The following is a 27,361-nucleotide window of genomic DNA, read 5'->3' as shown; positions in this document are numbered from 1 at the left end:
CTTTCTGCCCTTTCACCTCAAGCTTTCAGTGTCCAGCCTCATGACATCAGCCCTTATTTTTAGGGATGTTGTGATGTGATATGTTTAACACACGGCTGCGACCCAAGCATTCGGACGGGGTGGCCAAAGGCACTTGAGCTGATTCACGGTCGGCCGTCCTTCACCTTGGGGCCCGGACAACGGGAGCCTGGGCAGGATCCCAGGACTCCTGAGGGTGTGGAGGAATAAGGGGGGGCAGGGTGGTCTGGGAGGCACGCAGCCCCCACCCCGCCAGCCTGCAAGACCAGTCCGCTTTGCTCATCCAGCTAAGACTTTGTGACCCGCCAAGACCCCTGCACACCTGCCTTACCGTGGAGGCACCAGGATGTTGCCGGCCACATTTATACTTCAGGAAAAGTCCCAGAGGAGGTACAGAAAGCACCGTGAGGCACCTTGAGCCTGGTTCTCGAGATTTGAGCCTCTCCGTACTTTTGAGGCAGAGGGGGCCCTGGCTTCATGCTGGGAGCAGCGGTACCACATATGCCTTAGAAACAGACACCAAGGACGGGGTCTTGGCTTCACGCGACCCCCGTTAATGGTCAAGGGCAGGGAAGAGAAGAGATGGTCTCTTTTTAGAAAGAACCCCCAGTGAAGCAGCAAAACCACACACACACACCTCCCCCAAAACTCATCTGAGCTGGGGCACCCATGGGGAGGTGTACCACTAAGATCGTCGTATCTTCTTTCAAGGAGCAACCAGCTTCTCCATAGCTGCACTCAGCTTTCCAGCCCAAGCCATGCTCTTCCTGAGCTGCCCCATCAGTGACTGAACTTGGGGGGGGATGGGGAGGGCATACGTTCTGAGGGCCTGGGCATTTCTACGTGTCCCCGGTCCTCTAATAGGGAGTCATTGCTCTGGAGCCGGCTGAGACTCTGCCAGATTTGCCCCACAGGCTGAGACTCCCCTTGCTCAACCCTGCTTCCTTCCCTTTCACCTTTTAAATCTCTTGCCCTTTCTCTGCATTTGTGACTGCTTCCCGGAGGGCCTGCACAGTGCAGGAGCACAAATGGGAATGCGTTTGGAAATTGCAGCGGACCAAAATCCTTTTCCAGCCCCGACTATACTGCAGGTTGGTAAGCTATTTGACTTCTTCCTGGGACTCCAGGCAGATCCTAGGGGTGGAAGGTGGGCTGCGGGACTAAAAGCTGGGGGGAAGGCAGAAGAGGAAGCCCTGCAGAGGTGCAACTGATGTCCTTGAGGAGGAGATCGGGCAAGGGTGAGCGAGCCCCAGACAAACTGCTGAATGTGAGCTAAAAACTCAACTGTAGAGGAGCCCCTTCCTTCCCATTTTCACACATATCCTGCTTGAGTCGGGGTCTGAGCATGCAGGGGGGGTCCTATTTCCCAATCTGACTTTGGGGAAGTAAGTCCACATTTGCAGCTTCTGGGGTTGTTTGAAGCTCTGCCCTGGGGGAGGAGCCCGGAAGGGAGAGTGTGCCACCCCGAGGTGGGTCCCTGGAGGCTGGGTTGGTGGCAGGTCCAGGACACTGCACAGAGTTTAATGCCAAGGCGCAGACTTATTTTCAGTTATCTGATCTTTCCTTCTATGTCTGGTAAATGGTGGGCGCCTACTAAAGGGAAGTGGAGGATTTCTTCGATATGGCAAACCAGCGTATTTCAGCCCATACCTGACAGCCTCGTGTCCAGGTATCACTCGCCCTGTACAGCTTATAGCATAATGAGTTATTATGAATGAAAGAGCTTTAAAGATGAGGCAGAAGAGTAGGTACCTAAAGGACATAGGATGGATCTTTTCAGAAAGTAAATTTTTTAAAAGATTTTTATTTATTTATTTGAGAGAGAGAGAGAAAGAGAGAGAGAGAGAGAGAGCATGAGTGGGGGAGGGGCAGAGGGAGTGGGAGAAGCAGACTCCCCACTGAGCAGGACCCTGAGATCATGACCTGAGCCAAAGGCAGACACTTAACCAACTGAGCCACCCAGGTGCCCTGAAAATAAATTTCTGAAGGAGGCACCAAAACCTGTTTGTTAAATGAATAACTACTTTATTGTTTGAATTTGAACTTTGATGCAGCATATTTTTTTTTAAAACCAGGATGACATACATGTACTTTTAGAAGAGATGGCTGATTCTAAAATGCCCCAGGATCCTGCGTCCTCCCACCGTGGATACTTTCCCAATAGTGCCTCTGTGAGTGGTCCCAACTTTCCTCTAGCCATCAGCCCTTTGAGCCACTAGCCAGAATTCTCAGCCCTCATTATAGCCCTGAGCAGGGACAAGGGTAAAGAGACAAGTTGTTTGGGGCTGGGGTTGGCCCTGGCCCTGGCCACAGCGTCACCATCTCTAGGTAGGCACAGGGAAGTGGTCCCTGCTGCCCGAAGGAGTGAAAGAGTATGGCCTCCAGCCCTTCCTGCCAGGCTTGTTGCTCTCCTCATCCCTGGCCCCACAACACAGACACCAGGGAGGGGGCCGATCTGTCCATCACACGGGTCATGGTGGCCCAAAGCACTCAGGTCAGAACTCCAGGGATGTCTGTCCTTCCAGGTCCAGACAAAGGATGGCAGACAGATTTCATCTCCATGTCAGGTCTTTCTGAGTGCTGATCTGCCTGGGCCACTGTATGGGGGGATGTTAAGGTCACCTCCCGGCTTAGAGGAATCAGCGACCTCTAACGGATTGATTGAGTCAGCTGCAGGTGCTAGAAAGGAGCCTGACAACATGTGTGTCATTTATTGGTCATACTGGTCTGGGATCATTAGCTTCCTGTCTGCACGGTGTCCCCCAACATGGTTCCTCCATTAAAGTGGGACGTATGGCTCCCCACCCCCTGTTTCTTCACAGTAACCCTTTGGGTCTTCAAGCACCTGAGCATTTCATGTTCACAGATCTGCTCTCCTTGACAATTTCCTGCCCCCTGAAGGAGTGAGCAGCCAGCAGCTGGATGCTGGGGAGTGCAGGGACAAGCAGACTCACTCAGACCCAGGGACACCAGGCTTCTAGCCTGAGCCTTAGCATCAGCAAACCCAGCAGATGCCTCCAGAAAGGATCTTGAGGCCCCAAACACCTGCCTTCCTCAGTCCTTCACATATGCGTACAACCCCATTGTCAGTGTGTCTTCTGCGAGTGTAAGATTTTTAATCCCACCTCATCGTGAGCCGATCTTCCCTCCTACCTCATGCTGGTGTTAATTTGCAATGGGGCTGGGGAGCAGATAGGGAAAGGAAGGGGTTCCTGGGAGACTGGGGATGGAAACGCAGAATGGGGTGATGGGAAAGGAGGCCAAAGATAGACTTTGCCTATGTTAAGGGTTCAGCTGTGTCCCTCCCAAAGATACGTTGAGGTCCTACCCACCAGTGCCTATGAGTGTAACCTCATTTGGGAATAGGGATTTTGCAGATGTGATCAAGTTCAGATGAGGTCATCAAGCTGGGTCCTACTCCAGTTTGACTGGGGCACTTACAGGAAGAGGAGGGAGCAGAAAGCCCTGTGGAGACGGGGGGCGGGTGGGGGGAGACAAGGGTGGGGGAGGCAGAGCCGCCAGGACCCCCCAGGGCCTCCGGGACTGGAAGAGGCAGAGAAGGAGCCACCCCTAGAGGCTTCGGAGAGAGCATGGCCCTATCTGTCAACACCTTGATTTCAGACTTGGAACCTCCAGAGGGTGAGAGGATAGAGCTGTTTTCAGCCCCCAGTCTGGGGCATTCTGTTGCAGTGGCCTCGGAAAGCTGCTCCGGCCTGTTTCTCTCATTCCTAAAAACAGAGTCATCATACGATAAATACCATCGATTGCTATGATCATATATTGGAGGTTCGGGTATCTTAGCCACAGAATAAACTCTGGGCCAAAAAAAGAACGCAGTGGGGGCTGGTGGTGCGCGCGGGTCCTGCAGGACCAGGTAGGTAGACAGGGCTGAGTTGCCTGGAGCTCAAACACACACACGCACCACTAGGAAATAAATGGGCTCGCAGTGGAAATGACCACTGCGGACGGCCAGGGAAACGCAAGCAGCGATGAGAGAAAAGAGAAGAGTGTGCGAAGCCTGTAGATCAGCAGATGCAAGAGTTCTGGAAAAGGAGGGAAGTCGGAAATAAAAGGCAGGCTCCCGCTCATGTTCCCAGAGGTGAAGCAGGCAGTAAACGCTTGCCCGCTGGGCCAGCCGGGCTCCCCAAGATGGCGAGGGCAGCGTCGTGGCCGAGGAGCACCTGAGGGAGCCGTCGGGGTCCCCCGTCGACCCTGGAGCAGCGGGGAGAGACGGATGGAAGCACCTGTCAGGAGCGTGGTGTCTGGCTTTGGGAGAACTGCAGGAACTGATTCTTGGATAAGAATCACCTCCTTTATTAGAATTGCCTAGAAGGGCAGCAGCGGCAGCAGCTCTTTTGGAGATCAAAGGGTCTGTATCCCCAAGTGACAGTATGAGTGGCTTAGGAATCCCCTGTCACCTCGGCGACACCGCAGCCGGACCCCTGGTTCTCACACCCTGTGGCTGGTGTGCGCTACCGGCTCTGAGCCTCCGAAGAAAGCTCCGATGAGAGCCTGGCCGGCGGCTGGCGCGGGCACTGCACCAGGACGGCTCCCGGGGCAGAGAGCGGAGCGGGGGGCCGGCTGGGGATAGATGAGCCGGGCCCAAAGTCTCAGGGTTTGTGTCCAGACTTGGTGAAAGGTAAGCAGCAGACAAAGCCCATATGGGTGCCACGGAAGGGCATCCGACTCGTCCTCAGATGTCAGTGATAGGAGGGTCTGCCCCCAGGAGCAGATTCACCCCCAGTCTTAAAAGCATGGTGGTCTAAGGTGGCCCCTGGGAGCGGCAAGCCAGCGCGGTGTCAAGGGTCAGCTCAGAGTCTTCGCGTCTGTTTCACTTCTGCTCTCCCCCCAAAAGCACAGCTCGTTAGGGCCTCATTTTTCTTCTACCACTTGGAAAATGTTATTACTCATGCTAATTTTAAAATGGGTAGATTTGAGTTATGGAAAAAAAAGTCCCTCTAAATTAAAATTCTCTGTGACAAAGATCTCTCTCTGCATCTCGGTGACAATCTACTTCAAGTGATGCCTGGGATGTCAAAATCCCTCTATAAAATAAGATTGGGAACAGTTCACTGGGGCTTATATAATACCCATATCAAGCAAAGCCAATGAACATGTGCTTAGTGGCAGTTATGGTTACAGAGAAATAAAAAATTTAAAGTGATATGGACATATATGATTATATGGAATTAAAAGCCACAATGTTATAAAACCCAAGTAACCAGGATACACTAAGACAGAAAGACGCTGTACAAATACTGGGACCACTGCAGGGCAGTAAGGGACCATCTAGAGTCGGGGCTGACATTTTCTAGCTTTGTGTTATTGACCAAAATGTCTAAGTGTTGGAGCCTCTATTTTCCCATCTATAAAATGGGGATGGTGCTTCCTCATACGTGGTTATAATGAGGTTACTCAGCACCGAGCTTGGCACACAGGAACAATAATAAATGGTGAACAATAATAATGTGGTAACAGTAAGTATGTTTGTAATAAATGACAGAGATGTGAAAAATATATAAAAGATTCTCACAAATGTCCAAGCATATAAGACTCTCTAAAAAATGGCCAAAAGAGTTCACAGTTCACAGAAGTTGAAATGAAAGTTAATGAATGAATTCAGTGACAATTCTTTACTCACTAAACTCACTAGTAGTGAAGCACAAAGTAATGTAAATATCTAATATCATTATAACAACAGAGATGCTGTTGTTAAAGGAAGGAACAGGTAAGTAGGAATATCCAGGAGTTCCTGATGGAAGTAACCAATTTGATTATTTTGGAAAAGAATTTGGAAGACTTATCATGAAGAGCGATAACATTCTACACATTGACCCCATAATTCTGTTCCGGAGAGTGAAATAATCCAAATTAAGAGGAAGTTATATTTATAATGAGGCATGAAGGCAGAATTAAAAGAATTTTAAAAATCCAGTAATATAGTAATGGTTACTTTGTCATAGAATACTAACTCTATAACATTACATGGTGATTTAAAATGACAGAGTGTATATAAAATACAGTGTCTACAAAATAACATCAGGTAGGATACAATTTATTGAAGTAATTGCAAATATTTTAAAAGTAACATAAATATATACAGATACATATGAAAGGAAGCTATAAAGAAATGCAATTCATTTTATATTGGTAAAGAGATTTGGATATAATGAGCTATATATTGTTTTATTAATAAATGTATTTATATAATCTTAATTTCTCCATAGCACCTGTTATGAATCCATAGTTTTTCATGATTCACTTTGTATTGACCAGTATTTGGGTATAAAGATCCCGATTCAGGAATTCAGTTAGGACACAAGGGAGCTATGTCCTCTTTGGGGCATTTCCTGACTCAATTTAGAAATACCACCAGAGCCCGTGGATGTGGCTTTCTAAGGAAAACTTTATTCCTCAAGATTTGCTCTTGGTTCCCTGATCCTCTCTTTCACGTTTCTATAAAAACTCCAACGTTTTAATCTGCTAGATCATTCTCTATTATACCTTGAAACACCTTGAAAAGTCACTGGGTTTTTCAATCAGAGAAGGAAAAGTTAATTAGGAAAGTACCAAAGAACTCAAAGAATATTATACACGATGAAAGTAGCCGAATAGAAATGTTCCGTCATTCACCTGTTTTGTGGTTTTTGAGAAACCCGCTAAGTGTTATAAATGACAGAAACACTTTCTCAAAGCGACAGATCACACCCTACACATGCATGGCAAGAGAAGCTATTTCTGTCTCTGGGTTCTGGTTACACAGCCCCAGCCTGGAAGCTTTGTTCTCAGAATTCACGCTGTCATCAAAAGGACTCAATACAAACACAGCCGTGGGCCCGCCAGTGGCTTAGCTGTAGCCACAGCTGCAATCTCCCCTGTCACGTGAAAAACTCGGGGCTTTTTCTGGGTCTGGAATGTCTGTGGGCCACGCCCCCCGCCTGCCTCTCCTTCCCCTGGAATCTGGTCCATGCTTAGGTGTCGGCTCAGTTTCCCCACCTCGTCCCAGCACCACTTTCCTCCATGTGAACCACCGAGCAGTTGTGAGCTGGCCCTTCTTGCTGTTACACTTCGGACGGCGATCTTTTGACGGCCAGCCTCCGTGACAGCGACAGGCACCTGCGGGTCCCCTCCTAGCCGAACGCGTGCTTCTCCAGGGGAGGCATGTGTCCAGTTCACAGTGTCCGGCCTCCAGGCCCCGGGGGGATCTTCATGTGTGGTCTAGGTAGAGACTTTAGGGGGTCTAGGAAGTTCCCCAAATCCCAGGCCAGGCTTGTATGCCCACACTGCTGAGGCCTCCAAACAGGGGTCCCCTGGATTCCTTTGTCCCAGTAAAACCCCCAGGGGTTTGAGCTGATCCCGGAGGGCTCCTTCTGCTTACTGGCGCTCAGGTTAGGATTAGGCGGGTAGCCTTGTGGACCCAGGGGACCTGAAGGGCGGTTGGCAGGGAGCTTCTGGGAGAGACGGTTCTAAGGACCAGGAGAGCCGAGAGGGAGAGCTCCTCCTGGAACGCACCCAGCGCCTGGAACAGAGGCTGCTGTGTGACAAAGTGGGACGTCGGGAGCTCCTGGGGCTCCCGCTGCGCCTTCGCGAGCCCTGATGAGTCGACGGTGCTTGTTATGTGACACAATAAATGTCCTATTTCTTAAGGCACTTTTAACAGAATTTTCTCTATTTTTGTGGCTGATGCACTTAACATGAATGCAGCCATTTAGAGCTTTCATTAGATGATCAGCTGCCGACCATGGCTAAGGATCTTATGGAGGTGTTCAGTCTATACTGACTGATGGATAGACGGAAGCCTGGAGAAGGCCTGGAAATGCCAAGCGCACGGGCATGTGCCGGGCCGCATGGAGGAGGTTACTAGCTGGAGGGTGTTGTTCTCATGCTCCAGGCCACTGCCCAGTGCTGCCAGGCCATGGAGGAGAGAATGAGGGAGACCTCGAGGTTAGAGCAAGCCGGGGTGTTGGGGTGCCACACCGAGGGCCATGCCCGAGGGAGGAGCCCACGGGCTGCCGGCTTGGGGATCGGGTCACCCGTGGGTGGATGCAGAGAGTCCTCCTCATGAAGAGCAGGTAGGGAAAATAGGTTTCAACTCTTACAGGCCAACTCTGACGGATTTGATTTGTAGTGTTGAGAAGGATTCTGAAGCCCTGTCTAATTTTTTTTTTTTTTTTAATTCATGAGAGACAGAGCGAGAGAGAAAGGCAGAGGGAGAAGCAGGCTCCCAAGGAGCAGGGAGCCCGATGCGGGACTCGATCCCAGGACCCTGAGATCATGACCTGAGCCGAAGGCAGACGCTCAACCATCTGAGCCACCCAGGCGCCCGAAGCCCTGTCTAAATTTAGCCTTAACTATTGTTAAGTCTCCCAAGGACACAGATGAGATGTTCATCCTCCCAAGGACTGGTTCTTGGCTTCTAGAGCAGGAAAGTCAGGGAACCCCTCCAGAGTAGAGACCATCAAAAGGGGGCCCACATATCTCGTAAAAGGCCCGCTCTATTTGATCTACTTCTCTGTTGAAAGACAATCTGAGATGGAGGCCATACCTCCTCCAGGAAGCAGATGAAGTTGCTCTTCTTAAGCCACTTCTGTGGGAAACCAATAAACTGGCATCGGGTTTATCAGTAAGCCCCGGTAAATCTGCTTCCATCTACCCCTGGAGCACCTCTTCATCTGATGGCGGCCGGCGAACTCCCAGGGGCCTCCGTTTTCGGAGCCCATCCCAAGCCGGGTACTGGCAGAGAGGTATGGTGAAGGCCGTCAAGCCCATCCCAGAGGAAGGGCATCAGGCGCAGGGTCAGGGGGAGAGGCCCAGGGCTCAGCAGGTTTGGCGGGAGCCTCTGCCTGGCCACTGAGGAGAGCGGAGGGCCCGCGAAGAGGCAGCATGGGCAAGGGCCCACGACAGGATTTGGGGCCTGCTTAGGGCCAGGGAACTGAAAGCCCCAATCACTTGGCCCAGAAGATGTGTTCTACCCAGAGGGCGTGACATGTAGGAAGACGGCATGACGGAAAGGAGATTGTAGGAAGGTCTCTCTGGCTGCAGTAGGCCAGCAGGCCGTGGAGCAAGGAGAGGCAAGAACCATCTGGAGGATGTGGGGCTTGGGCTGGAGGGCCTGGGTTAGTACAGAAGGCACCAAGGACAGGTGCAGGGGAGGGACCTTGCCCCTTCCTCTCTCTTCCGCTCCCCCCCCCTTCTTGGAGTTCATCCCTGCGGGTGCCTGCCCCACCCCTTCCTCCTTATCTACCTTTCACTCCCCTCTCTCTTCCTTTCTCCTCCCCTTCCCTGCCCCCTTTCCCACTCCCAGGTAAGTGACAGGCCCCACTGGCTTCCCCATGTTGGGGACTGCCTGTGGTCCGAGGGGTGGTTGGGCCTCTTCCACCTGGACCCCCTTGAAAGATGGATCGCTCCCTCCATGGCCCTGGATCGCAAAGTCGGGGGCTGGGGCGGGGGGGTTGGGGGTGTGCCTGAAGCCTTGCTTGAAGTGAAGCAGATGGTACTCTTGGCTCCATGGAGGTGACCGAAGGACATGACCTTCCTCCCGGCCTTTCTTTTGGGAAAGGAAGTCTTTGGAAGTTTGTAGCAACTGAATAAATCTCATCACTTTGATAAGCAGGGTCCTATTTCACTCCCCATGTGGAGAAACTCCACACTTCCTCTGATTGTTTCAGTTTATTGAATTTCAGTATGTGAGACATGATAGCCTTATTCCTGGGGAGTGTGGGGAGGAAGTGCAGGGGCCCAGCCGGGCCCACACTGGGCAGTGCAGGACAAGCAGCGCAGGCTGGGTTATTCTTGGGAGTTATTTTGATCTGCTGGCCCCCGTCAGCTCATGGTTCTGTGCCCAGCCTCAGGGCCACGTAATGGGAGGATGAGGCGTTTCATTATAATAATAGACTCCGAGCTCACTGGAGGCGGGTGGCTCTCCGAGGGCATTGGGACCACGCTGGCTCGCTGCCTCGGGGTCCCTCCTCCCTCTCGAGCTCCACTGGTGCCATCCAAGGGAGAACTAATTGCAGGGATGCAGGGGAGAAGAGAAGGTGGGGAGCAGAGTAGCACAGCTTCTGGGGGCTCCCCAGGAATGAAACTTTCCTCTGCACTGCTCCAGGGAGCAGAAGTGACTCATGGGGAGCCTGACTCATAAGAGCAATGGGCGGGAGGGCTGGGGAGGCAGCTTTCAGCTTGACATAAGGAAGAATGTTCAGGCCATTAAAGCTGTTTAAAAAACGGAGCCAAGTGACCAGTGAAATAGATGTCCCTGGCGTGGTGAGAGCTCACATCGATCAGGCATCTCCCACCCCAGCCCCACATTTTCCAATTTAACTTTTAAATTTAAGTATTTATTTGTTTTATAGACGTTTTACTTTGCTAGGCTGTAGCCACAAAGTGCCACATGCCGGGCAGCTTCAACAACTGCCATTCACTGCCTCCCAGTTCTGGAAGCTAGAAGTTCAAGATCCGGGTGTCGGCAGGGTGGGTTCCTGCTGAGGCTGGGAGGGAGAGTCTGTTCCGCTCCTCTCCCCTCGCTTCTAGGGGTCTGCAGGCAGTCTTTGGCAGTCCTGGGCTCGTGGAAGCATGACCCCAGTCTCTGCCTTCATCCTCACACGGCCTTCTCCCTGTGTCCGAATTTCCCTTCATAAGGCCACCGGTGATATTGGGCTAGGCCCACCCGACTCCAGCAGGAGTATGACCTCACCCTAACTTAACTGATTACATCTGCAATGACCCTCTTTCCCAATGAGGTCACATCATCAGTTACTGAGGGCTAGGACTTCAATATATGAGTTTTGGAGCAGGGAGGCACAATTCAGTTCATGAGATGTGGTACATATATATTGTAGAGATTCAGAAAACAGAGAAAAGAAGTCAAAACTTCCACGTTTCTATTGCTCAGAGATGACCACCTTGAATATCATAGAGCATATCTTTCTGAAAAAGAGATCTTAAGATGGGACAAAATGTATACACTGTTCTGTACTTGCTTCATTCAACCATCTTTACCTTTCTGCTTCACTCAGTACATAACCTATATTCAAACTGTGTATTGTTTTGCTCAAAGCAATAACCCACCCGCGGCTGTTCACTCTAACCCATTGTTGTGTCCATTAGTCTCTTTCAGTGTCACTGTCCCTTTGTGACATTGGCTTAGTTGGGCAGTGATGCTACATAACGTCTCCCCTGCTGGATTTGTCTGACCGTTTCTTTGAGATGTCGTTTGGCCTGTTCCTCCGTCCCCCGTGTCTCCTGGACACTGGGGCTCACTGTAGCCGTTGGCTGCTCTCAAGTGAGGTCTGTTTGCGTAGATGGCGTCACAACCACTTCTAAGTCCCTTGTGTCAACCGGCAGGAAATGTCTGGGTGGCTCAGGCCGGGTCTTTCCAGGTCTGGGGATGGTGCCTGGGGGATCCTGCCTTGGCGGGGAAGTAGCACCTGACCTCCAGGGTTCGGTGCGACACTGGAGTTTTGACAACTTGAAGGTTTCTGGTAGTTGAGACAGGAAGCCACCCTATCTGGTGGCAGCTGGCCCCGGGAGGCTGAGCCACCCTGATTGCTACCCTTTGGGGCCCACACTGATGCCGAGATTTCCAGTTCTGAGAAGTCCTGTCCTTGGATTCCCAACACCACGTCCACTAACATGGGGCGATGGGGGCCGTGTTTTCTCACCAGACCTGTGCCTCCATAGTGGCCCAGCCCCACACCGCTGTGAGGCGAGGCCTTAGTGTTCTCCCATTTCCCTCCTAGACCATTTCCAAGAAAGACCATAGCTCTTTTTCTCCAGCATTTACAGTGTTTTGTTTTTTTTTCCTCTAGAGGATCAATTTACAATGCAACACACAAACTTTATGCATATATTTGCTGATTTTTTTTTGACAAATGTATACACTTGTATAACCAAAACCTCCATCAAGATACAGAACAATCTCATCACTGGTGGTTTCCACGTATCCTTTCCCGGTCAGTCCTGGCCCACCCGGAGGTAACCGCCTTTTCCACCAGAGATAATTTTGCCTGTTCTGGAACTTCATGTAAAGGGAATCGACAGGATGTTTTCTCCCACTGAGTCTAGTTTGGGTTTCATCCATGGTGAGGCAGGTGTGAGCAGGTCATTGTCTTTATTTCCCGAGCAGTATGGCATTATAGGAACATACTCCAGCTTATTTATCTGTTCTCCTACTGATGGACACTTGGGCTCTTTCCAGTTCTTTGCTATTATAAATAAAGCTCTACGAATATTCTTGTACAAGTAACTTTGTGTACAAATGTTTTCATTTCTCTTGGGTAAGTATCCAGCAGTGAAATTAGTGGGTCATAGTTGAAGTAGTTGCAACCCTTATTCTCTCATCAACAATGTATGGCAGTTCTGGTATTTATCAGCCTTTTAGTTTTTGTCATTCTGGTGGGTATGTGGTGGTATTTCAGTGCGGTTCAATTTTGCTATTTCCCCAGTGATTTATGGTGAGAGCTTTTTCTTACATGCTTATTGGCCATTTGTATAAATTCTTCTGTGACTGTAACTTCTTAAAATTAATTTTTCCCCTTTCCTTAATAAACACTATAGCTATTGTTGAGCTTATTCAAATAGGCATCGGACACATGAATCAAATTTCTTGCTCATCCTTTAGTGAAGAGAATCCAAGACATGTGGCTAGGAAGCGGTCTTTGAGAAGAAGCGAGGTCATAGTGTTCATCCTTTTATTCCTGATTCCCACTGTCTGGATTTCTGCTGAGTTCGTCATCAGCAGGTACTGGAGCCGGCAGACTGGTGCTGCTGACCCAGGACTCTATGGATGGTGTTCTCGAAGAGCATTCTGGTGCATCGGGAGGGGCACAGTTGGACGGGGCAAAAGGAGCAGAAAGACCCCTCTACCCTAAGGAGTTCACCTTCTGGGGCTTGGAGGGGGTGGGACAGAAGTACAGAGCTTGCAGCTGAGGACAAAGAGGGGAGGATGCACCGCTTCCGGGACTGGACCCTTGGTGTTGGAGAATCATGACGCCAAAGAGCCTTCTTCAAGTGTCAGGTAGAATGCATCCAATTCTTCAAATGGAGAGTGACATTCGTTACCCTTCCTGGCCTACCCTTTGAGCCAGCTCAGATGGTTTGCAAGAGAATAATCAGAGCCTCCAGGGAGCCACCCGGAACTCGTGCCCCTGCCCGGTCTCTGCTCCCCGCCCACTTGGACGTGGCGACTCAAACTCAGTCTCATGCTCCCGTGATCACCCCTCATCTGTCCTTCTGTGGGTGTATCCCCTTCATTTAGAGGGACTCGTTTCATCATGGGAGGACTTCACTGCTCTGTTTCTGTGGCCTTAGAAGCTGTCCAGGACTTTCACTGGGAGATCTTCGAATGGGCCACAGACATGGCGGAAGAGAGAAAGAAGGGAGAAACCGCTGGAGGGGGAAGGAGACAGGGGGAAGTGGGATGAGCAGGGAGGGGCGGGAAGGGACACACAGCCCTCAGCTGTCTGCCCCTGCCTCAAAGTTACATGGCCCTGGGGGGGTCGTGGCAGAGTGAGACCGAGGACCCGCCATCCACCGGAGGTCCCACAGTGCCCTAAGTACAGGTTTAAAACGAGTCTGGTGAAAAATAGTGATCAACAAATGAGCAGATTATGAGCATAAGAGCTTATAATCCAGAGAGATCTCTACCCTTTGTCTCCCATGGTGGGGATCCTTGTGATAAAAATATGCTCCCCCTTCCCGAGGGTTCTCATTTGTGACGGGATCCAACTGTTCTCCTTATTCTTTTAGAACAAGGTGCCGTCAAGCCCCCCCCCCCGCCCCACCTCCCCCCTCCCCCCCCAGAGTAGCAGTTCTAGCTCTTCAAGATTTACAAGAGAAAATAAGCTGGGACGCTCAGGGACAATAGTGAGGACGGTGTGGCCACGCGGTATGATGGGCCCAGCGTGGGGCCCTGCCCGGGACCCCCCGCAGGACGGGCCCGGCGCCTTGGGTCTGCCCACGCCAGGCCAGAAAGGATTCAGGGAAGAGGAGAAGAACGTGCAGCCCAAGCCAGCACAAAGCAGCCTCGTTGTGTGACCGCCATGGCGAGCTCTCCTCCCAGCAGAGGGACTGTGAGAAAGGGTTTGAGGCCGGCCCCTTTCCGCCGCAGGGAACAGGGCCCCCGGCCTCGGTGCCCCAGGGCCTGGGAGGGCTGCAGGCTGGTATGGGACGCAGCGGCATCGACACTCCCAGGATGGCGCGTTCCCAGGCCCGCAGACAACCTTGGCCGCGTCCCATTTCCTCCCGGAGAAAAGCTTTAGCCCCGTGAGGGGGGCAGGGGCTGCCGCATCTTTGGGGGGCCCAGCGCCCTCCCCTGCAGGGTGGCCCAGATTGGAGTCACTTGAATGTTATTTACTCCCTTCCAAAGGCCGGTGGAGGGGCCGCGGTGAGCTGTGTGGGAGACGTAGTACGTTACTCACTGGCCTCTGTGAGCATGGATTGGAATCCCAGAGTCTAATGTTTGGGAGGAACTTTGAGATCAAGACCTAGCCCCGTCACCTCCTGTTACAGAAGGGGAAACTGAGGCCCAGAGGATTTAAGTGTTTGGTGGCCAAGAGCTCTCAGCTGCTTGGTGGCCTCCTGAACCCCAGCTGAGGGCAGGCCCTTTGTGCCCCTTGGAAGGGGAAAGGACATGGGGATGGGAAACTGAGAGAGGTCTCTGAGCCAATGAGGGGTGCTGTCCTGGTCGAAACCCCACAAGGGAAGTCCTGGGCAGATCAGCATCTGGGGGCGGGGGGTGAAGGCTCCAGGAAGGGATGCAAAATGCCATGAGCAGGAAGCGGGCGTTTGTGGAAGGCATCCTTCCCACCTTTGTGCTTTGGCCTTTGGCTGACCTGCTCAACCCCCTGAAGGGGTTGATGCTGTTGTACGGATTCACAGAATGTCAGGGTTATAAGAGACTTCTAAGTTTCCGTGGGCCAGATTTCTGCCCACTGTGGGAACCTTTGGGATGGTCTCTGGTGGTCCCCGGCCCTTCTTGAAGTTCCCAAAGAGAAGGGAAGTCTCTAGCTCCTTGGGCAGCCGGGCAGCTTCAAGTCAGGTTTAAACAGCGCATGGACCTTGAGTGCTCACACAGACCTCCAGCTCACGGGTGGGAAGCCCGATCTTGCTTCCACATGGCCCCCCTCAGAGATGCTCCAGCTGGCACGTGGTGGAAGGACTGGGGCCTTGTCTCTGGCATCACCATCTGCCAGCCATGTGGCCTTGGGCCAGCTCTTTTGCTGCTCCGAATGCCCATTTCTCATCTCTGAGACGGAAGTAGGGATGCTGTGTTAGCAGTGGTCTCTACGAAGTGTGTAGCGCCCAGTGAGCCTCCGCCTCACACTGCAGGCCACGCATCCTGCTCCTTTCGTGTTCCTCGTGTCACTTAGGACAGGGGCGCAGGCAGAGTCAGCAAACGGGAAGAGAGCACGCACGGCCCGATCCTGACCCCGAAGGAGCCTCGGATGATGGCGCAGCGGTCGCGGCCGCCGATCAGAAGCCAAGGCCAACAGGGACTCCGCGCGTCCCCTCGCTTCCTCGCCACCTGAAGGGACCCCGGCCACACCCGCAGGTGCCCATGCCCGGCGAGCAGAGACGTCGGGCCGGGCTGCACCGAGCACCTCACCCTGAGTCTGGCGGGAGGAAACGTGAACAAAGCCGTCAGCACCCTCCTCCTCCGGGCCAAGGACGAGCCCCGTTCGCAGGGCTTGGGACTGAAGCGAGGAGGATTAATTGTGGAGCTCTGAAGGGAAAATTACAACTTTCATACGGAGCTTAAAATACACAAATTAAATCCCATCTGTCATTAAATCCCGGCTCCCTCTCACCCTGCTCTATGCCTGCGGTTCCTGGGAAATTAAAAAAATGTTTGTCCAACGACCGACGATCGATCCTGTTTTAAGGCCCAGGAGGGCCGGAACCCCATCTGAAAGAAGAGGGTGCTTTGAGGCTGGGGAGGCCCAGAAGAGAGCCAGCGTGCCTGGAGGGCCCGAGGAGCTGGGCGGCGCTCGCGAATAAACGCAGGCCGCAGCTCTCGGTAGGGTGAGCTGAGCCGAGCTGACATTTCCACTAAGAAAATGCTGAGGAAACATTTTAATGCAGTGGAGTCAATGTTCACCGTGGCTCAAAATAAATGCTTTCTGGTATTCTGCAGCAACACCCCAAATCACCTCACAGTGAGAAACACGGAAGAAAAAACGTAGTCGTGTGCCTTGGTCTCTTCAGCGGTAAGCAAATGGGCGGCTGTGAGTGGGGTGTCCCCTCGGGTCGGTGCCTCGAGGCTCCCATAACGCTGGAAATCACACCACGGGGCACGACCCAGCGCCCATCACGTGCTGTCTCTTCGTGATCGCAATGGCCACGTGTTCTGAGATGGGCCTGTCTGGGCCTTCCGAGGGGAGGGTGTAGATCTACATTGTATTATTTGTTGTACATTTATGGTACACGGGTGGTTATATGGCCCAGATGTCTTCTAGTGAGAGGTTAAGCCTCAGGCACAGTTTTAAGTGGTTTTCACAAGATACCTCATTTAATCCTTCCAAAATACTCTTTCCTCCCGTCTTCCAAATGGGGAAACTGAGGCTTGGAGGATTCTACGGGAAGATCAACATTGTCCAGCAAGTAGGTGGTGGAGCTGCAATTTAAAACTTGACCTGAATCCCAACCAAATCCCAAGCCACCATTTCTCACCCCCTCCTGCCCCACACCCCCTCGCTGGACTTAATTTTACTTCTTACATTGGAATTAGATCGCTCCCTTTTCTAGCCGGTCCAGAAGGCCCATGAAACCCCCGGGGGTGGGGAGGGCCTTCTGGTGGCCCCTCTCGCTGCCAGAGAAGCAGAGCCCTCTATGCCCTTAACCACTTGGTGGATTCTGACGGGTATTTTCCAGAGAAAGGCTTTATTCAGTCAGGACTCTGACCTCTTGTGAGGGGCTGTGGTATTTGTTAGATACGTGGCCTTTACTGTTAGTGACGTTACTAGATATTCAAGCAAGTCCAGAAAAACTCCGTCTGTTCCCTCCCAGTAAAGCGTTTTAATCAATTTCCTTGTTTGGGTCATTTTTGTTGTGCTCTGAATGAAGGGAAAAGCCACCTCAGAAGAGGAGAGTTTATTCCCCTCAGCTCACAAAGATCCTCCAAATAGATGGGATTTGGGGCAGAGATTGTCACACTTCAGGAATGTTTTGCCGTTGGGTTCCCTCTAACCTGAAAATATTCTTTTCATATGGAGAATTCCTAGGGGAAATGTAAAAAGCCCACTCCTATGACATACTTCCCCCTCTCGAATGGAGCCTACTGACGGGTTATTAAAAATTTACCTTTTTGTCAATAAAGTTCTTTAGAGGACATTTTCCTTGCTGCATTTTAATGTAATGTTCACTGCCCCAGACGCATGAGGGACGAGACAAAAGGCCCTTTAAAGCTCTGGTTCTAGAAGGTTCCTACTTGGCATTTAGTGGAGTGAAGTGACACACACGGACAGGGGTAGCTGCAGGATGCTCTCACCAACCTGGGAGACAAACCTTAGGCAGTGGGAGATGCCCATGCCGGCAGTGGACTTCGGGAAGGGGGCGAGGCGGCCAACGTGGTAAGCGAGCTGTTTGAGAACAGCTGCTCCGAATTCTCTGAATTCTCACCAGTTAGCTAGAAAGTTCCCCTTCTGTATTAATATAAGTAATTCAACTTTTTAAGTTTCAAGTATAAAGATGACGACCACACTGAATATTTGGAAATGTGATATTGAACAGTGAGGCTTTAAGCCCTTTTTTTTTTTTTCTGGTAACACTTGAAGTAAAGATGATGGGTTTTTACCATTGGCTTTTTATTGGTTGGTTTAAACCATATTTTTCTAAGGTACACCTATTTGTTCTCTAGACTGAGCACATTTAGTTATCTTCCTGATGAGGGAAGTTGAGGTTTTCCTATCATTCATAAAGGCTACGTTAAATTAATTTCCCCAAAGGGTCCTATGCCAAATGGAAAATTGCAAGAGTGGCCGGCTTGAAAGCAGGGTCCATGGAGACCTGTGGCACAAAATCAACGACTTTCAGTGTAGACAGGCCTTCACAAGGGCTGGAATCAATGTCCAGGATAGAGACCTTGGTTTGGACCTGTCATTCCCAGACTTTGCAGGGCATCAGAATCCCCTGGAGGTCTTGCTTAGACGCACAGGCTGGGCCCCACCCTGCAGTTCTGATTCAGCAGATCTGAGCAGGGGTCCCAGGACGTGAATCCCTCCCAGGTGATGCTGTTGTGAGGCCACGGACCCCACTTTGAGAACCACTGGGCTAGGATGTGCTGGGGGGTAACTCCGGGTGTCGATGGCTACTTCTGGTTAGCCTCCCTGAGAACATAGACTTAAATGGACATCTGAGTCCATTTGTGCTGAGTCCCCCACGGAAACATGCGTACGATTGCGGGTGTTTGGAACTGACCCTGACGGTCCTCCTGATTCTAGCCCGGTACGGTGTTCCTGGAGGAAACCAGCGGGAGGTACGGGAAGAGGAGACGGTGAGCCCGAAACCCAGCACCGCGTGCCAAAGCCATGTTGATGTTAGAGCTCACATGGAGGCTGTTGGTCCATCTTTAGACAGCCAGATGGGTCCTGTGTTTCTGGGAGATGGGGAGGATATTTAAAACACTTTCATCTGACCTGGTTTAAGCAGAATAATGAATGCCTGTCCCCACGATAGAAGAGCCTTTTTAAATTTTTCGAAGTCTGAGCGTCTTCAGTGACTCTTATGTTGGACTGATAATTTTTTTTCTCAGGACACCCCAGGGAAGTTCAGTATTCCCTGTCTGTCCGCCGGAACACGCGAGGAGGGGCCAAGCTCTCTCTGACAGTGGACCATCTGTGCCATTTTGTAAGGGCCACTCATTCACTGATTGAGCAAATGTTTACTGAGTTCTGACTCCACACCGGACATGCATCACGGCAAGGGGACACCATCATGCACAGAACAAACTCCCTGTGCTCACGCAGCCTGCGTTCGATGAACAAGCAAACGAATATGCACCAGTGTGTCAGATACTCATCAGTGTTTTGGGGCAAGTGAAGCAAAATAAGGGACAGAGAGTAGGAGGAAAGGGGGGCCGAGAAAGGCTTTTCTGAGGAAGTGACATTTAGCAGAGACCAGGAGGAAGCCAGGAGTGAGGGAGCGCAGCGAACATGAGGGGGAGGGTGTGTTGGGCTGCAGGCATTACAGAGCTCTGAGGCCAGAATGTTCAGCCTGTTTGCGGGGCAGGGGTGAGGCCAGCAGAGCTGGAACATGGAGAAGTGGGAGACCAGGAGGCAGTGGGGGGTGGGGGGGTTGAGGTCAGGGAGGTCAGGCATAGCTGGGAGCCACAGAGCATGGGGAGCATGCGGCCATCGTGAGGTTTGGAGTCACTCTCAGGGACGAGAGGGTCATAGTTGGAGGGTTGGGAGTAGCTTGCTGATCTGAGGGGACCTATGTCTGAAGGGTCATTGACATCTGTGCATAGCATCCCCCTGGAACAGAAGTGAGTAGGCAAGGCAGTGGTTGGGCTGGAATGAGGAAGGACTCGGGATACAGGCAGATATGGGGCCATCCTGATGATTCTGTAGACAGCACTCGCAAGGGATGGGATGTGGGATCAGAGAGGAAGAGAGAGCCAGGCAGGATTCTAGGTTTGGGATCTGAGTAAGTGGTGAAGTGGATTCCTGTTGACTGAGCTGGACCATGCTGGGCATGGGAGGAGACCGGACAAAGGTTTGGTTTCACATGTCTGGTTTCATCATCCTTTAGACATCCAAATGTTCAGTGGGGATTCGGGAAGCAGACATTAAGTTTGAGAATCAGGGGTGTATAGGTGGCATCTGAAGCCCTGGGCCTGGGTGAGGTGACCTAGGGCATGGGTAGAGAAGGGGAGGGAGGCGGAGGCCTAGCCATGGGGCCCTGACGTATTTGAGGTCAGGAAGAGAAGAAGGAGCCAGCACAGGAGATAAGAAAGACTGGAGCCTCTGAGCATCAGTGAATCTCCCCAACAGGAGGCTTATCCTTTAATGGCATTTGTCCTGGTCTCCCAGGGGCCCCGTCACTAAGTGGGCACACAGGACATTCTGTTCTCTCTTGATGGAAGCATGCCATTTCTCAGTGCAAGAGCCCAGCTTCACCTCCTCACGAAAGCGTTCCTAATGTGGCATCCCACGGTGCATAGCTGGGGACAGGCACGTCTGGAAATGCCCTGAAATGATCGTCAAAGTACCGTGGGCCACGTGCTCTCCCCTGCGTAGACAGTGTATAGCTTCCAACAGATTCTTAAGGCAAAAGGAGGGGATATTTCTCAGTACTTTCTAAAGAACCGCAAAGCTGACGTGATACGTGTTTAGACTTATGGAACACGGGAAGAGAACAGACCCTTCTACCCAGATTGAAACTTACAGAAATTTGGCAAAGTAAAAATAAATAAAGGATCCAAGTACCTTAAAAAATATTCCCACCGGGGAAAGCAAACATCCAACTACTGAAACAGAGAAATGCAAATGAGCCAATGTGCAAAGAGCACTTTCCGCCAAGTATCATCATTAACTAGTGCGAGGAGAATCAGCTAATCAGAATCCAAGCAACTTGTAGGAAGACACAAGCCACGTCAGTAGTAGGACCTAAGGTCGGGTAACATTGTGTGAGCATCGGTAATAAACCATTTCTTCCTCAGGAGATCGCGCTGAGCCACCTTCTGGACCGGACTATGTAGCTACTGCCTTTTGCTTTAATAACATCCTCAGAGCTTGAGCTGAAGGGGCAAAGGACCGTTAGTTAGGATTTCTCAGAAACAAAGCCTGATGGGGGTTTTGGATTTCGCACTCACGCATTTAAGACCGCAAGAGAGACAAAGGCGACACGAGATATTATCAGCACCAGATTCAACACCAATACGTATTTTCCTGTGGAAAGTGCTCTTGATTAAGCCCAGCACACTTGTATTATTATTATTATTATTATTATTATTATTATTATTATTATTATTTTCTACTTTGGGGCAGAGAGGATGCTTGTGGTTCTTTTGTATTATAACAGCACGATTACAAATGGTCATGTGGCATGAGATCACGGTCCCATTTCGGAAAGGCCTTTCCATCTGAGAGCACAGGTGGGCTCTCTCATTAGAGCAAAGCGGTGCTGAGTCTTGCGCACAAGGAGTAACCAGAAATTTAATGTACTTCAAATATCTTATTTTAGAAGACATGAGGTTGGTTGAACTTGGGAAAGCCTTTCCTTCTGGGTCTCTAGAAGGCTATGGTCCCCCAGAGGGACACATGGGTGGGGAAGGTGGACCATGAGGAGGACTTTACTGCCTGAGTGGCTCTGGTCTGGCTTGGAGCCCCGCTCATCTGCAGGCTGTGTGAGTGCAGAGGTCCTCCGGGACCCCGAATATTTAAACAGTGAATGTGAATTGTCTTGGTGTGAACGGGAACTTGGTCATTTTCAGTTTAGATCTGGAAGTGTCCCATGTTGGACGAACTTTGGTTAATGGGTGCTTTCTTAGAAAAGGGATGCTTGTGTGGAGACAATTGTTTAAAAAAACATTTGAGATTTTTCTGCCTTCACTTAAAATCCTATCAGAGAGCAGAAATTTCTATTTTGAAAAATGTTCAGGGAATATTTCCCAAGGTATATTACTTCTTTAAAATAAAATCAGTCTTGAGTTTCCCAGCCTCAGCTTGCAAAAGGCTAGTGATAAACATCTCAAAATAGCCAAAAGAAGTAAGAGATGCCGTAGGTATTGAAATAGACTTAACATGACTTCATTTTTACTTCTCTAAATTACAGTGCTCTGAGGTGTCCCGCAGCCTACACAGAAACTTCTCTAGAGAGCTCATGTAAGTAAACCCAGGAGGACTTAAAGCTTTCTTTGTTTAAGAAAACTTCAGTTTTGAAATCCTGTTCCCCAAGTATGCACCTATTTCGCAGAACCTTTGAACTTTGTATTTCTCCCTGACATTTTGCAGCTATGGTTGGGCCATAGCAATTATGTGCTGGGGTTCCAATGTGGTGGAAGAGGGAAGCCACTCTTGCAGGTGAGGGCGTACCTCCTGAGATGGCTTCTGGAAGGGCAGGCGGGCTTGTGGAAGCTCTGATGTCTTTCTGACCAGGTCCCGTGTTCTACCCCAGACCTGTGACCATGAGGGGGCGGAGACCACCCCTTGGCCGATGGGGACCTCGTTAGACAGACTGAGAACTGCCCCACCCTGTGCATCCTCATGGATTGAGCACCTACCTACCTGTGGCAGGCACTGGGCTAGCTGCTTTCCCAGGAAAATCCTCCTAGGATCCCGTTAGCCCACTGGGCACCCTGATGGGCTGACCACATGCATTTGTCATGTGATGCTTGTAACAAATCTGCAAAGAAAACATTGCAAAGCCTGTTCTGGGATGAGGGATTTGAGTTTTAGAGCATTTCGATAATTTGCCCAAAGTCACAAGGCAGTTACTCGGTGGAAAGAGATTCACACCCAGATCTGCCAGGTTCCCACTCCTGTGTTCTAGCCACTGTGCCCTGCATTGATCATTTGGCCCTTGCAGCGACCCTGGGAAGCAGAGGCTATTAGAGGTGATGAAATCAGGTTCAAGTGACTGGCTCTGGGCTCCGAAGCCCCTGAGCACCAAGCTCACGGAGTTCCCGCCCAGATCTTGACTCTCACATTCAGGGCCTTACCGATTGCTTCCCCTGACGAACCGTGACACTGGGATGACGCCTTCCAGTAAAAATAATACAGTCACACACGATGCACAGGCAGACAAACACCGTTGCCGACACCAGTGATCGACAGCTCCCACTTTTCATCGCGGCATTCCCTTAGGCATCTTTAAAAGGAAGTTTCAGTGTAAAAATGTAGGAGGTAGCAGGTGAAAGAAACCCCTGTCTCTTTTGAGTTAATCAGAAATTATTTGGGAGGGGTGCCTGGGTGGCTCAGTTGTTAAGCGTCTGCCTTCAGCTCAGGTCATGATCCCAGGGTCCTGGGATCGAGTCCCACATCAGGCTCCCTGCTCGGCGGGAAGCCTGCTTCTCCCTCTCCCACTCCCCTTGCTTGTGTTCCCTCTCTCGCTGTGTCTCTCTCTGTCAAAAACTAAATTAAAAATCTTAAAAAAAAAATTATTTGGGAGAAGTAGAAGACAAACTTAGGGTAGGATCTAAAAAGCAGCCATTCCTATTTCCGTCCTGGTAAAACAACGTATGAAGAAGAATTCTCCAGAGAATGTGGTGCTGTTATGGAGTTATTTTGGTTTTCTGCAAAATTATCTCCTTACAACAAAGAACTCATCATTGCCTTGGAGGAAGTACCATGTTGTCTGAAGAAAAACTCATCATTATTCATAATGTTTCTCTTGGAAATAAAACGCCAAAGGTATAAGAAACTATACTAGGCCCTTCTCATGGATCACCTCTAGTCCTTAACAACATTCCTACAGGTAGGAATAATCTCTACTTTACAGCTGAGGAAACCTGACACTCAGAGAGAGTGAATAACTTGCCAGAGGCAGCAGAACTAGTAAGTGACAGAGCTGGAAGATTAACCCTGAGGTTTTAGTTCCAAGCCAAAGCTGGGGCTCTTGGGCCAGGGGGCGGATCTTCCTGCTCCCTGTAATAGGTAGCTTTCAAGAACATGACCCAGAGCAAGAAGCCAAGCCAGTTTCTGTCTGAGGCCAGCCTTGCTTCCATCTCCTAACAAGACAAGGCAGGAGATTCGAGTAGAACTTTCCAAGGCCCCAACAAGTCACCATCTTTCTGACAGTCTCATGGATTTGGGTGTCCCTTCAAATTCATCAGTGATGCCAAGACAAGAGCTAATGGGTGTAAGTGAACATTGCAGTTTGGAGAAAAACGTGCCTTAACCTGTCAGTGTCTGCTTCTAACTATGCCTTTTCAAAATATACACGAAAGCCACTTTGTTTTACATAGCCATGCATCTCTGTTTATCCTAAAAAATGCTTACAGAAACTAGGTGGTGGTAGCTACTTAGATACTAGATTTCGTATGCTGAGCCAGTCATCAAGGAAGACGAATTATGAACCAGTTTTCAAATTTGGTGTTTGCCTTTGGAAACTTGAGTCTTAAATAATTAGTGACGGTAACCTCGAGGCCAACGCTCGGTGCATGTGGAATACATTCTGCGTCTTCACTTTTGTGCAGAAACCGCACTTTGCTACACAATGAGATACTTTAGGCTATGCATTTCTGGGCAGTTACAGCATTTCTCAGGTGTGCGAAGTCGGTGTTCCGTCTTTATGAAGTTTTCTGGGCTGAGTTTCAAATGCCCCAAGCTCAGCACCCGGCATGCCTAAGAAGCCATTGTCGCGGCTGCCTTATGGTTGGGCTTCTCTTTGGGCACCTTTTTTTTCTTTCTCAGTTGGATGAAAAAGTACATGTTCTTAGTCTTTTTTTTTTTTTGGTTAGAATAAAATTCCAAAATACTGCCTCAGACCTACAGAGAGGAGAACCCATCCACCTCGTTGAGAGGAGGCAAAGGAAAGGAGAATTGCCAAAGAATCGTTAAGATGCATATAAGTTATTCTCGAAAATGATCGAAAGCCCTGAGCAAACTGCTGGATGACATCTTGTCAAGAACACACCAGGTCCTCAGATGCGGTGGGTAATAACGCGAAGGGACAAGCATTCACGCTAGCATTTTTTATCGTGTTTGCGTGCTGCATTTCACACCCCCGACCCCCAGCCCCCCCCAAACACACACTGGAAAGCCCCGCAAGCCCAGATGACTAGGGGGCTGGAAGCATTCATTACGTTGGTAGCTGAGGTTCATAAGAGGCCACAAAACTGTCCTTCTGCAACTGGAATAGAGATTCAACAGTTTTATTGAATGTCAAAGCATAGAGTTCTGGCCAGCTGCTGGAGAAGTGCTGCGGAACGAGGGTTTCTCTTCCATGACAAACACCTATTACGCAGTCAGCATAAACTCTTCCCTTAAAACCTCTGACATCACCCTCGGGGCAGGCAGACACAGAACAGCAATTGCTGAATTGCACATGAAAATTATAGTTTTATTGTCTATACAGCTGAAGGTTTAACTCGGACTCCTGCTTCTGTCCGAGCTGTATAAAGAAGCAATTCTTCTTTGAGAACAAATAAGCACAGTACGCTATTGTAATCTAAGAAACAGGCACTATTTATGTATTGGAAAGCCTTGCTCTCAATAGGGCTAACGGTCCAATGGCCCATAAGCCACTATTTTAGCAGCTGTAGAAAAGAAAGCTGTAGAAGTCACCAGGAATGAGATGCCGAAAGCAGCAGAGATGGATGACGGGAGCGCGGGACCGGGAGGGGAGCCCGAGCCGCCCCAGCCGCCTGGCCGCTAGTTGAGCACGCACGACTCGTAGGTGGGGACCATGTACTTGATGTTGATGAACGCGTCCTCCCCGCCGTAGCGCTCGAACGCTTCCAGCGTCTCCTGGATCAGGTCGCCGATGTTCTCCCTCTTCTGCTGGCTGTAGTCGATGCCGTCTCCCGAGTTCACTGGTTCAAACACACAAAGAGCCCCGTTATTGTGCCGTTTTCTCCAAAAAGCCCTACACATCCGTCTAGGCATTTTCTCCGAATGCTTGTTAAGAGATGCAAGCATGCAACACGTTCTAGGTGATCTTGCAGAGTTTTAGGAGCGCTAACAACTCTATAAAAATACAAAGCCCCACACTTGAGCTGATGAAAACTTCTCTGAACTAAAGAAACAGCAGACTAAACCTAAGTGGGGTGATCACAGTTACACGACAGATCACAAATCTCAAGTCTGACAGCGATAAAGAGTGTTCTCTTGGACCCTGAGTTCTTCAAAGTCCCGACAAAAGAACGGTCTCTCATCAGGGTGTTGGCCCCACACGGTTTGAACGGATATACTTGGGGAGGAGAGGCTGAGCCCGTCCCTGTGCCTTTGGTGATGTTTTATCTGCTCCTTCTCCAAGTGTCACTCATCTGCAATGATTTCCATCACCCCGGGTGTGGGTGGGCTAGGAGGAAACCGCCTTTCCTGCTGTTGCTGTTCTTGCTCATCACTGAGCAAGACAAGAGCTATGAGTTATGGTTTCACAGGGACCCAGCCAAGGCCAGGCCTCGAAGAGCCTTGAAGGGGCCTCTGCAGCTTCCCCTCAGGTTCTATGAGGGAAGGGACTCCCAGGATCGGCCCTCCAACTCAGACCATTTGGATGAGAAGTATCTGATTGTGCCCAACCTGTACGATGTCTGCAAGAATTACCCTACCCAGGTCGGGGGGTAGTCTGACTAAAACAGAGACCCTTGGCTTCCAGCCAGAGGATGGAGGTCCTGAGAGGTTTCCCCCAATAGCTGTCTTTGACACACACTCATGCTGCACTTCACTCACAGATTTCCAAGGGCTTCGGCCACACCTGTGCTCCCAGTAAGCGGGGCATTATTAGGCCTCTGCCGAGTTGCTGCGCTCACCCCATCTTATCTCTGCTGAAGTGAGGTGCAGCGGATGGGCTTGGGCCGTGGCCGCACAGGGCTGGGAGCTGCAGATAAAAGTCCTTATTCTATCCATATTTCAAGTATGGCTCCAAAATGTTGATTTTGCTTGAATATGAAAATTATAGAGGGAAAAATGGTATTTCAAACTTTTTTCCTCAGTTATTTGGGACACTTAAGAAAAGACTGAGTAATGGTTCAGACCAGTATTAAAAGTAACAATTGCAGCCCCACATGGCAGAGATAAGCAGTTCTTTTGCTCGATTTTTCCAGAAACTTATTAGAGAAATATCACTGTCTTCTGTAACATAAGGAAAATGGGAATTGCTCTCCTGGTTAGTTTCTTTCAGCTGGTCTGAAGGCAGGCAGAAATATCACTAATTTTCAGAAAGTGAAATTATGAGTCAAAAAGCTATGGTGTATATTAATTTTTTGTAACAAATGATCTTATAATGCAAAGCCACTGTCATTAGGTGGGGTTTTCTTTTTTTTTTCCTAGAGAGAGAGAGTGCGCGCGCTTGCGCGAGAGAGCGTGAGGTGGGGGGAGGGGCAGAGGGAGAGTGAGAAAGAGAATCTTAAGTAGGTTCCATGCCCAGAGCAGAGCCTGATGCAGGGCTCAATCTCACAGCCCTGAGATCATGACCTGAGCTGAAACCAAGAGTCGACGCTTAACCAACTGAGCCACCCAGGCACCCCAATTAGGTGGGCTTTTCTTACTCATGATGGAAGCATTTCTGTGAGAGCATAGAAAGCTCGATTTAATGTAGGGATATGAAGGAGCACATGCACCCCAATGTTTATAGCAGCAATGTCCACGATAGCCAAACTATGGAAAGAGCCAAGATGTCCATCAACAGATGAATGGATAAAGAAGTTGTGGTATATATATATATATATATATATATATATATA

At 50.2% G+C, this 27,361-nt stretch overlaps 1 protein-coding gene across 6 annotated transcripts in view; it reads left to right on the top strand.

Moving 5' to 3' along the window:
• The first annotated feature begins 513 nt into the window (after nucleotides 1-513).
• Nucleotides 514-27,361, top strand: part of LOC145723168 (uncharacterized) — a 150,795-nt gene continuing 123,947 nt past the window's right edge. For 2 of the 6 annotated variants that reach the window (XR_014148050.1, XR_014148056.1), the window contains exons 1-2: nucleotides 514-1,109; nucleotides 21,790-21,839. Coding sequence is in view for 1 of the 6 variants with exons in the window: in XM_081829287.1 (XP_081685413.1) it covers nucleotides 1,047-1,109; nucleotides 21,790-21,839 (113 nt within the window). In the remaining 5 variants the exon portion in view is untranslated. Of the gene's footprint in view, nucleotides 1,688-21,789; nucleotides 21,840-27,361 lie in introns of all 6 variants that reach the window. The other 4 variants (XR_014148055.1, XR_014148053.1, XR_014148054.1 and 1 more) reach the window with 3 other exon arrangements.

This window comes from Leptonychotes weddellii, chromosome 8, assembly GCF_054177405.1.
Source record: "Leptonychotes weddellii isolate Sample4059 chromosome 8, ASM5417740v2, whole genome shotgun sequence".
In the NCBI taxonomy this organism is placed as follows: Eukaryota; Metazoa; Chordata; class Mammalia; order Carnivora; family Phocidae; genus Leptonychotes; species Leptonychotes weddellii.
This window is presented reverse-complemented; position numbering and strand designations above follow the sequence as displayed.